General features: G+C 30.6%; 1 protein-coding gene across 1 annotated transcript in view; it reads left to right on the forward strand.

Moving 5' to 3' along the window:
• The window catches only part of LOC105207372 (ER degradation-enhancing alpha-mannosidase-like protein 3), a 67,250-nt gene that overhangs the window by 29,165 nt on the left and 25,995 nt on the right, over positions 1-12,090 (forward strand). Inside the window, exons 9-10 of the mRNA XM_039454530.1 lie at positions 4,018-4,175; positions 7,256-7,360. Of these exons, the coding sequence (XP_039310464.1) occupies positions 4,018-4,175; positions 7,256-7,360 (263 nt within the window). The remainder of the gene's footprint in view (positions 1-4,017; positions 4,176-7,255; positions 7,361-12,090) is intronic.

Genomic DNA, 12,090 nt, shown 5'->3' on the forward strand with positions numbered 1-12,090 from the left:
CCCTCCTTTCTTTTCTTTCCGTATTTATTGATATACTTCCACGCCTCTTTCTCGCTCTTTATCCTTCGGATTTTCTCTTCTTCTGCCTGTTCATGCTTCTTCTTCTGCTCTTTACACCACTCTTTGTATTCTTTTCTCTTTGCAAAGTAGTCTTCTTTGCTAATTCTTTTCTTCTTTATATTTCTCAGTGTCTTCCTTAATTCTTTTTTCTTTACTTTCCACTCTTTGTTGTACCACTGTTTTTTTCCTATTTTCCATGGAATTATCTTCTTTATCTGTTTTATTATGGATTTTTTTATCTTGTCACTTATCTCCTTCCATATTCCTTCCGTTTCCTCCTGTGTGCTCGCCCAGTCTTTGCAGTTTTCCATGTACATTTCTATTCCTTCTTCTGTCCAAACGCTTCTCTCTATTTCCCTTTTCTTGTTTCTGTCGTTTTTCTTCTTTGTTTGTGCTCCTACTAATTCTGCTTCTAATGGCATGTGGTCCGACTCTGTTCTTTCTCCTTCTTCCACCGATTTTACTTTCCCTAACGCTTTGTCATTTCCTATTATGTAATCTATGACTGACATCCCCGATCCTCCTATATATGTCCATCCTCCTTCTTTGTCAAAACTTCCGTTTAAAATTGACCAACCTCTTTCTTCTATTCTATTCAGCAATATTCGTCCTTCTCTATTACTCACTTTGTCTATGGACCGTCTGATTTCGCTTCTCTTTTCTGCTTCTTCTTCTTCAATCGGGCCTCCTTCGCTGCCAGTTCTCGCGTTGAAATCTCCTCCTATCAGTAAATAGTTTTCCTCTTCTTCTGGTATCCATTCCGTTAGTGTTTTCATCGTTTCTTCAATTTTTTGGCTGTAGAGTGTAATGATCCTCCATCTATTTCCGTTGTATTTCAGCTTAGTCTCTGCCATCTCTCCGTTTATTTCGTTAATCTCCACCTCCTCCAAACTTTTTCTTACTGCTTTCAAGATCCCGCCTTTTGCCCTTCCTTTTTTGTGTTCCCTTCTTGCCGGTATGCATTTCCAGATGTATTCCTTTGAGACTTTGTCTGCCATCTTCTTCCATCCTTCCTCGTCCACCCACGTTTCTGTTAGTCCTAATATGTCGAAGCTCTCCAGGTATTCCCACGCCTCCTCCCATTTGTTTGCTAATCCCGCTACATTCCAAAAACCAATTCTTAACCCCCCTCCCTTCCCTGTTCCATCCCCGCCGCCTGCGTCTCATTCTTCTCCTCTTCTTTTCTCCTCTGTCAGTTTCTTCTCTCTTGCGCTCCATCGGTACCATCTGTCATCTATCATGATCTTTCCGTATCCCACCTTGACCTTTTTTCCTTTTTCTCTTTCTTCCTTCGCTTTTACCCTCAATTGCGACTGCATTTCCCTTTCCATTCTTGTCAGATCGTCATCGATAAAAATTCCAGCCCTTAACTCTTTATTCTTGATCATTATCTCTCTCTTTTGCTCCCAGCTTCCTACTTCTGCTACTACTGTGCACTTACCTCCTTTGTTCTGTACCTTAAATGCTTTGTTTATATTCGCTTCTATCCTCAGATTATCCCTTATGAAGTCCTTTGTTTCCTGTTCCATTTTATTATCTTCCCATTTGAATGCTCCTCTAATTACTATGTTGTTTTTCCGTTTCTCTCTATCTTTTTTCTCACTCTCCCATTCCAGGATTTCTATTCTCTTCTCCAGGTTCTTTTTCTCTTCTCTCCATTCTTCTTTGTCTTTCTTCCTATCCTCTTCTCTTGTCCGTTTTTCTTCTTTCCACTCTTCTCTAATTTGTTCAAATTGTATTATCATCTTCTCCATCCTCTTGCCTATATTTTCCTCAATCTCTCTTCCTATCTTTTTCATTTCTTTTATTATTATCTCTTCTCCTCCTGTCACGTATTTTTCCATGCTATTGCATTTACTTTCCTCTTTCGCCTTACCTCCTGCCGGTCTTCCCGGTGGCGCCATCTGTTTACTATCTCTGTAGTCTCTTCGTGCTTGCTCCTTCTCCTCGCTTTCTTCTCTTTCCTTCCGGTTGATTCCTAACCTGTTCTTTGGTCAGCTTTTGGATCCTTCTTTGTGGTCCACTCCTGCTCAATTTCTTGTTTCTACCAACGTCTCGACACCTCTCCTTCGTCCTCTTCCCTCTCCTCTTATTTTCTCTTTTTCCACTCTCCGCAATCACACCAATCTGCTATCAAATTCTCACACGCGTTGTCTACATGAATGCACGCCAACGCCGTCCAACCGGAAGTCCCGGGCTTTAATTATTTATATAGTTTGTTTTTTTGCATAAAATGAAAAATGCTTTGAATATTTTTTAAGATAACTTTTTATTAACTAAATTTTAATATTTAGAAAATATTTTTCTTTATTTTTTTTTAAGATTAAAAAACATTTTTTTAGAAATGTTTTGCTTACAACTCGAGCAAAGAAGAGACCATATTCTAATTAAAAATATCATTTGTAATAGAAACAGTACTTTAGTGAAGTGAGAGTATATTATATTTTGTTTTGTTTAATATTTTTATTATAATGTATGTGTGTTTTAATCGCTCCGCGTTGAATTGCTTCTTAATTGAGAAGATTTATTTATGAAAATATTGTTGTAAACATTCTATACAACTATAAAAATTAATTGTAAAAGTCATCCAGGATGATAGGTTACAGAATTGTAAAGTTTAATGTAAGCAAAATTAAAGAACAAAAATTGTAGAAAAAGTTTCAAGAAATCGATTCAGTTATAAACAGCAAGAAAAGAAGAAAATCGAGCATTTATATATTGTGATGATTCTCATCGATGATTCTTATACGAAAAATTGGAAAGGACTTATATTTAACAATGCAACCAATTTGAGAAAATTTTCAATTAAATACATAAAACAATTTAATGAAGACTTCGAGAAGCAAATTTGTAAGAAAATGGTTTTTCAGCGAATAAAATAAAATAAGGCATTTAAAGTTTGCGAAAAATATGCAGAAATGCCAATCAACTTTTGGAAGAAAATTCTGTGATCCAATGAAAAAATTTGTTTATTTAATCAGAAAATAAGATTTAGAACATGGAGAATATTAAAGAGGAACATGAAGAGTATCATTTGCAACAGATTGTGGAACAGGCAGTACTATAATTTGAGGTTTGCTTTTTTTAATCAGGAGTGAGAAATTTGTTCAAAATTAATGATAATATGATTGCAGATACCTACATTGATATTATTTACAAAAATTTGAAAATATTATTTTGTGTTAGGCTGGGAAACATTCATTTTTTAGCAGAACAATGATTTCAACGTACGGTCAAAAAAGTCAATCTGCAAATTTATCAGAATTAAATTTTTTGAATAGCCTTCACAATTACTTGATCTTAATCACAGAAAATCTATAATAGGAAACACATAGAAAATTTATAACAGTTTGGATAAGAAGATTAATAAAACTTAATTAAAAAATTATTTTACTATGCTTTAAAATATTTGAGAGGAGATGGATGAAAAATATTTTCAAAATCTTGTGAAGAGTCAAGTCGATTTCAGGCAAAAATTAAGATAAAAGGAAGTTGTACTAAATATTAAATAGAATTTCTTTTGCTTTTTTAAAATTTTTGATTATTTTGTTATTAAAAAAAAATAGATATGGTCTTTTTGTTTGTTTTAATCATATGACAATTTTAAAAAAATTACAAATTTATAGAAGGTAAAAAATTTTTTTGATCTTTAAAATTAAGTTAATATAAAGTTATTCGAGAAAAATATTTGCAGTTTTTCTTTATTTTTTGATAAATTTGTAAGATAAAAACTTACAACATTAAGGGCAGCTCCCCCCCCCTTTTTTTTAGTTGCTGTATGTCAAATAAAAATTTTACATTGCATACTTTTAAATTTAAAAAATTATATATTTTCTGCCATTAATTTCTGTTATTTTGTGCAAGACAATATTACACTTAAATAATGAGATTATTTTACAATTGATATATGTACATATGTAAAGCCTATATATTTTATATATTTTATATTATACGCAGGTGATGAGAAATACTTGGGCCGTTTTAACAAGCATTATCAAGCCGTAATGAAGTATGTTAGTCAAGGTCCTATGTTGTTGGATGTTCATATGCATAGACCGAATACTAACTCCAAAAATTTCATGGATGCTCTATTGGCCTTTTGGCCAGGTCTGCAGGTACATTATTAATGTTGCTTTTAATATTATATTTATATAGAATTAAATAATTATATATGTAATTAATATTTATTAATTATATACATTTTACATATAATTTTATATACAATAAAATAGTAAGTAGAAAAGGAAGTTTATTAATTTGTTATTTTTTCAACTTCCATTTTATTGGACAAGTTGTTGACATAATACTTGCGGTTTCTTATGATAGATTATATAAGGTTTTTTGTATGCTTAAATTTATTACACAATTACTTTTAGTTTACAATGGAAGTTGAGAGGTATAATCGGATTAGTTTTTTCAACATTATGTTAATTACGAACAATAATTCAATCATTTTTGATTAATTCCATAAATTGTTTTTGAAGAGATATCTAAACTTTTACTCCATCCTTTGATTCACAAAAAGGCATTAATATTGGTGGACACAATAATATTATCTCACTCAATTTCATCAAAAAGCTTAAATTATATAGTTATTATCTTATTAAAAAAAAATTATCTATTAATTCTTAAGGCTCCTGACTCCTCAGCCGAGAACTCCGCGTTGACGGCGCGTAGCGACATTTCGTCGCGGACAAAATTAGAACTAATACACGTGAAACGTGACAGATTGACGATGAAATGTTATTGTGTATGTCATTTTGTTATTATGTGTTTCGTTGTGAAAATATGACTTGTCTCGTATTTACCAAATTCATAAAAATGGACCGCGAATAAAGTTTCTTTGAATTTTATACATAAAAGTACATTTTTCACTTCTTTCAATAGCTATCCGTGTGTTTTCCTGTCTGAATAGACGTCACTTTACGTGCTTTTTACGACTATTTACTGACTGCTAGGCGAAAAAAGGATAGTCGTGACCGATATTTAGAAGTGCTTTAAAGCCATCTGATTAGTCTGTTTTATCCAAATTGGCATTATTTAGAAATGGCACGTCGGACAAAATTACGTGCCCATATGTTTTTCTGTTTCAATTGCTTCACTTTACATGCTTTTTACAACTGTTTACTGATTGTTAGGCGGAAAAAGGATAGTCGTGACCGATATTTAGAAGTGTTTTAAAGTCATCTGCTTAGTCTGTTTTATCCAAATTGGCTTTATTTACAAATGGCATGTCGGACAAAATTACGTGTCATTTCACGCAATTTCTCGCTTCTGACGTCACGACTTCAATATGGCCGCGACGAGTACTTAGGAGCCTTAACTGACAAGGGAGCTTGCGATCAACAAGTCACCGATTTTTAAAAAATTTTATGGGTGTGTATTATTCACTCAAATCTTTATAAAGTTGCAGATATTAGGTATTTTCGAGAAAATAATGATTAAATATTTTTAATCAAATATTTATTAATTTATACTTTGGAAATTACTTATTTTATGCATATAAAGTCTGAAATTTTTAGAGCACGTGTTCTCACGTCAGCTACAGAAGCCGATACTTAAACTATAATTTTTTACTGCAGAAACCGATAATTAAACTATAATGTTTTAATCCACTTTTATTATTTGTATTAAATTGCAGTTTCCGATGCATGTTTTTGTCATTACTTTAATTATAGAAAAAGATTTTGTAATCTGTAAAACCAATTAAAAGCTCGAAAAATAATCGCGTATAGAGACCGGTCCAGTATTGCTTGAAATAATTTTGTCTGACGTGTCATTTCTAAATAAAGCCAATTTGGATAAAACAGACTAATCAGATGACTTTAAAACACTTGTAAAAATGGATCAAGACTATCTTTTTTTTGCCTAGCAGTCGGTAAATAATCGTAAAAAGCATGTAAAGTGAAGCTATTCAAACAGGAAAACACATGATTAAACTAAAGTTTCCGACGTGCTATTTGTAAATAAAGACAATTTGGTTAAAACAGACTAATCAGATAGCTTTAAAACACTTGTAAAATGGGTCAAGACTATTCTTTTCTCTTCTTTTTCACCTAGCAATCGGTAAATAGTCGTAAAAAGCATGTAAAGTAACGCCTATTTAGACAGGAAAACACACGGACAGCTATTGAAAGGAGTGAAAAACGCGCTTTTATGTATAATATTCAAAGAAACTTTACTTGGGTCCATTTTTAAAAATTTGGTAGATATGAGACAAGTTACATTTTCACAATAAAATATATAATAACACAATGACATGCACGACAACATCTTATCGTCAATCTGTAATGTTTCACGTCTATTAGTTCTAATTTTGTCCGCAATGGAATGTTGCTATCATCAACGCAAAGTTCTCGGTTGAGGAGTCAGGAGCTTTAATTGTTGACAATTTTGAATTTATATATACATTAAATTAAATAATACAGTGTACATATTAAATTTAATTATATAGTAGGAAAAGATAGGACAAGATGAGGTAGTTAAGGTTTGATAAATAAAAGCTGGGTTTTTATAATCAACAAATTATTTTTAAATAATTATTTGTATATCAATCTATCAATATAACTATCGTTAAATAATATCTTCAGAGAATTTAACTAATATACTTTACTTAAAAAAACAATAAAAAAAGTTATTTTTTTCCCATTTTGATAGAAGACACTTTCTATTTTGTATTTGTTTTTAAAGTGTACTTTATCTTGCGGGCGGAATAAGACGGGAAAACCCCATGGACAAAATGGGGTACACTTTAAAAATAAACATAAATTAGGAAATGTCTTCTATCATGTACTACAGTAGTTTTTATATTGTTTTATATTTTGTAATAATTAATGTTTTTTGCAACATAATCTAAAAATATGGTACACGAATATGTTTCGAATTTTTGCATTAAACGCATAGAGCGTCCTTGTTTAATGTTCGCTGAATAACAAGGACAATTATGCTCAATGCGTTTAATGTGAAATATATATATATATATATATATATATATATATATATATATATAGTTAGCACATAATATAGCACATTACTTATGATTATAATTGTCAGCAATAACAACTAGCTCTACAAATAAACTTAATATGGGCTTTAAAATTCATGTTGAAATTTATTTAAAAAAATCCTTTAGTATTATTTTAATTTTAATTATTTATTAATTGATTATTTATTAATTTGATTTTACTTTTTGCAGGTTCTCAAAGGTGACATTAAACCTGCAGTAGAAACGCATGAAATGTTGTATCAAGTTATGCAGAGACATAATTTTATACCGGAAGCATTCACTACCGATTTTCAGGTATATATATTATAATTGATACTTATATTGCAGAGTAAATTAAATTTTTTGTAACTGAGTTACATTGAAGTTAATGACTTGCAAAATTAACTTACAATTAGTTGTGTTAAAAATTACACAAATCAAAAACTGGGATTTATAATGCTGTTGCTTGTTTGTAGTAATGGTCATTACTTCTATTTGTAATGGTAACGATAACGTCATTACATTTTACAGTAGAGAAGAAGGAAAAGTGTGGTGGAATATTATTTTGTTTTTTTAACATAACTTAATAAATATTAATTTTCGAACTATGAGTTTTTAGTAATCTGAATTTTTGAAATCAATTTCTTAATATAATAGTACATTATGCAACATGGGGTCAAGCTTTGCCTGAGGACAATGTTTTCAGTACGAGGCGCAGCTACGCGTGCGAAGCGCAGCCGAGTCAAAAACGCGCTCGGCCTCACGTTGCATACGGTATTTTATGCAAAGAAAGTACGTTTTTTGCAGCATTTGAGGGAGAACAAGCGTATTTTACTATCACTGCCTGTCCCGGTTATACGTTATGAGAGATCAGTATACTACCTTTGCTCACGCATTCGACCCTACGCTCAGCGCATGCGCTACGAAACATTTACAGTTTCTTGACAAAAGCCTGGTTGCGCATGCAAACCGTACTAGACTATTGATTTTACCGTTCACGGACGGCAATATTCCCCACCCCAAAGATTGCCCATTTACGGTCATGTTACCAACTGTCCCAGAATGTCGCAAAAAACGTGCTTTTTTTGCATAAAATAATTTAATAATAAAGCGTTTTGAAATTTTCTTGAAATTTAGTCGATGTTTTAAAAATTAAGCGTTTTTATAGTTGCTTTGGAATTTAATTTTTGAGCAAATTTTTATATTTTTAATTTATTACGTATAATAAAAAAAGCTATTAATACGTTAACATTTTTACAAAAAAAAAAGAAATATTTAAAGAGTTTGTTACATATTGGCACACAATTTATTTTTATCTTATTCTGGATTAAGATGTCGCAGTCGCATTGGATCGTGATGTCATAAGTAAAAAATGACATTTTGAAATTATTTTTGTATGCCATTTGTAAATAAAGAAAATCTGATAAAACAAAATAATGAGATTGCATTAAAATACATGTAATTTAATATTTTACTTATATTACACTAAATTAAATTTATATGAAACAATGGGGAAGTATAATTAAAAAAATGTATGTTTTTATTTTAAATTTATTTATAATAATAGCAAAAAAATAATTGCAATTGTAATATACAGGGTGTCCCAAAAGTTTGACAACGGTAAAATATCTCGAAAACTAAGCATTTTAGGGAAAAATGTTTCAGACAAAAGTTGTAGGGTTTTAAAAGATTTATTTATTGATCTTATCACTTTGATCTTGGATGACGTCCCCAAGGTCAGATCGAAATCACATTAACTTTTTTAAATAGAACACCCTATTTTTGATTCCAGAATCTAATAGCTGGTGTTAAGACCTTTTCAAAACACTACAAGAAAGTTTATTTTTGTTGAGTACTTCCTAGTTGTGAGGCTTGAAAGCTACGGTGTACTGTAACTTTTAAGCGTCACAACTCTGAAAGCACTTAACAAAAATAAACTTTTTTGTAAAGTTTTGGAAAAGTTTCGAAATAAGCTACAAGAATATGCAATAAAAGATACAATATTAGAGTATCGGTAGTTTCCTAATTAAGGGGTATTGGTACTTCCCTAATATTTTATATTTTTTATTGCATTTTTTTGTAGTCGATTTTGAGAGCTTTCCAAAACACTATAAATAAGTTTATTTTTGTTAAGGACTTTCCGAGTTATGACGCGTGAAAGCTACAGTACACCGTAACTTTCAAGCCTCAGAACTTGGAAAGTACTCAATGAAAATAAACTTTCTTGTAGTGTTTTGGAAAGATCTTGATAGCAGCTATTAGATTCTGGAATTAAAAATAGGGTGCTTTATTTAAAAAAGTTAATGTGTTTTTTATCTGACCTTGGCGATGCCATCCAAGATCAAATTGATAAAATTAGTAAATAGATCTTTTGAAACTCTACAATTTTTGTCTGAAACATTTTTTTCTAAAATGCTTAGTTTTCGAGATATTTGACCGTTGCCGAACTTTTAGGACATCCTGTATATAATGTAGATAAGTTACAAGTAATTATTAAATTTTTATAGAAGTTATTTCAATATTTAGTAAAAAATATAGAATAGGGGATTCATCTATTTTAATGACCTTATTCTTGACATATGTTATAACCTTGAGTGACCTTCAAGAGGTTTTAGCCATCGGTCATTATTTCTTAAAAAGTTAACAAAAAAATTAACAAAAGGGTCCATAAATAGAACGTAATCTTTAATACACAGGAAATATACAGGGTGATTTAGAACGACTCATGTGTCCCTGTAAAGACGTGCTTGGATAAATTTTGAGACGATTTTTCCTGTACGAAAATTTTGTCCGACGCTTACTTTTTGAATAATAAGAGGATAAACTTAGCGAATCACTGGTCGTGTACACATGGTAGACAAAGGCGGCGCAACTCACCATCCGGGCGCTTACCCGTGACTTTGAAAAAAATTGGTTTTTTTTTTTTCGAAGCGTATATCGTCGAAACTATAAGATATAGAGAAAAATGTTCTGAATAAATGTTGAATGGCTCAAAGAGTACTTTACAACAGTAATTTAAAACAATTTTTTTAAATTATTTTTCATACTTCTCCCACCACTTCATATTTGTTTTTAAAAATTTTCAAATCTTTTAGAATTGAAACTTATTTTTACGAATCCAACTATATATAACAAAGTGTGTTTTTGATGTACCATTCTTGAAAAATAATAACAAACTTCTCTTATATATGCACGCTATACGTACCTGTTTGTGCGCTCGTTTTTTTCCGCGCTGAAACGGATTCGTCTCATACGTATCGCTAATTGTGTATTACGCGAAAGAGCGTTAAAAGCAAATTAGTATAGTATAATAAATAATAAAATAAGAGTTTTAATAATAATAATAATAGTAATAATAATTGAAATAATAAAATAATGAGTATTTTGAACTTAACTGCTAAAATCAATTAAATATTATTGGCAATGTTAAAGTATGTGCCTAATACTTTGCACAGTTAAAAACGAGATATGAATAGAGAAATTATTATTTTTGCAAAATATCGTTTATTTAATTTTGACTGTAGAAAGGTTGATTGCAATGATTAATGTATTTTATTGACGAATATTGGGCAAGCCGAAAATTCAGTAAACTTGAAAATATTGTGTGCAAATAGAATAGTTTACAAAATTATTTTTTGCTTGTACCAAATCATACTTTGACATCGCCAACAATATTTGACTGATTTTAGCAGTCGAGTTCAAAAAACTCATTATTTTTATTTTTATTATTATTACTATTATTATTAAAAAACTTATTTTAATATTTAGTGTACTATACTAATTTGTTTTTAACGCTTTTTTGCGTAATACGCGATTAGCAATACGTATGAGACGAATCCGTTCCAGCGCGGAAAAATCGAGCGCACGAACAAGTACGTGTAGCGTACACATATATAAAGAATTTGTTATTATTTTTTAAGAATGGTACATCGGAAAGACACTTTGTTATATATGATTGGATTCGTATAAAAATAAGCTTTAATTCTGTCTTTAAAATATTTAAAAATTTTTTAAAATAAATGAAGTGGTAGGGGAAGTATAAAAAATAATTAAAAATAATTTTTTAAAATTATTGTTGTAAAGTACTCTTTGAGCCATTCAACTTTTATTCAGAACATTTTTCTTTATCTTTTATAGTTTCGACGATATACGCTTCGAAAAAAAAAAATTTCCAAAAGTTGTTTTAGTCTCTAAAAGTGAGATTTGGCACTGTTGTTATTTGGTCTTTCTTTTACAAACCGGGCTTTGCAATTTAATGAAAACTGCTTCGATAACGTTTTAGTTAAGAAATCTGCCAATTGTCTTTCAGAGGGAATGTATTCTGGCACAAGAACATTATTTCCAACACAATCACGAATGTAATGATATTTAACATCAATATGTTTAGTTAACTTGTGATGCTCTGTATTTTTCATTAATTTTAGCGCACTTTGATTATCTATTTATAACCTTGTAGGAGACTGTTATTTTCCTAATGATTCAGATAATAATAAACGCAACCATACTATTTCTTGTGTTGCATTGGAAGCTGAAACGTATTCTGCTTCTGCTGTAGACCGAGCTACACAATTTTGCTGTTTTAATGACCATGTAACTGATGCATTTGCTAGCACACTAATATATCCAGAGATGTACTTACGGTTATCTTCATTATTTGGAAAATCTGCATCTAGACTTTAAGTTTGCTTTGAGTTTTACTATATATTATTCTAATATCTATAGTGCCTTTTACTTAGCGCAGAATACGCTTTACTGCTGTTCAATGCTTCTTTCCAGGATTGTTCAAGAAACGGCTTACTTGACTGACTGCATATATAAAATCTGGACGTGATACTATAGCTAAAAACATAAGACTACCTACAACTTCTCTGTATGGAATATTTTTCATTTCTATTCTTTCTTGATCATTCTGAGGACAATCTTTAGTACTTAAAATTACAGTTGAATTGATCGGCGTTTGTATAGGATTACAATCTTGCATATTAAATTTATTCAACAGTAATATAAGTAGATTGATTTATAAGGGTTTCTATACTTACGAAGTT

The sequence above is a fragment of the Solenopsis invicta genome, chromosome 1 (assembly GCF_016802725.1).
Source record: "Solenopsis invicta isolate M01_SB chromosome 1, UNIL_Sinv_3.0, whole genome shotgun sequence".
NCBI classification, from domain to species: domain Eukaryota; kingdom Metazoa; phylum Arthropoda; class Insecta; order Hymenoptera; family Formicidae; genus Solenopsis; species Solenopsis invicta.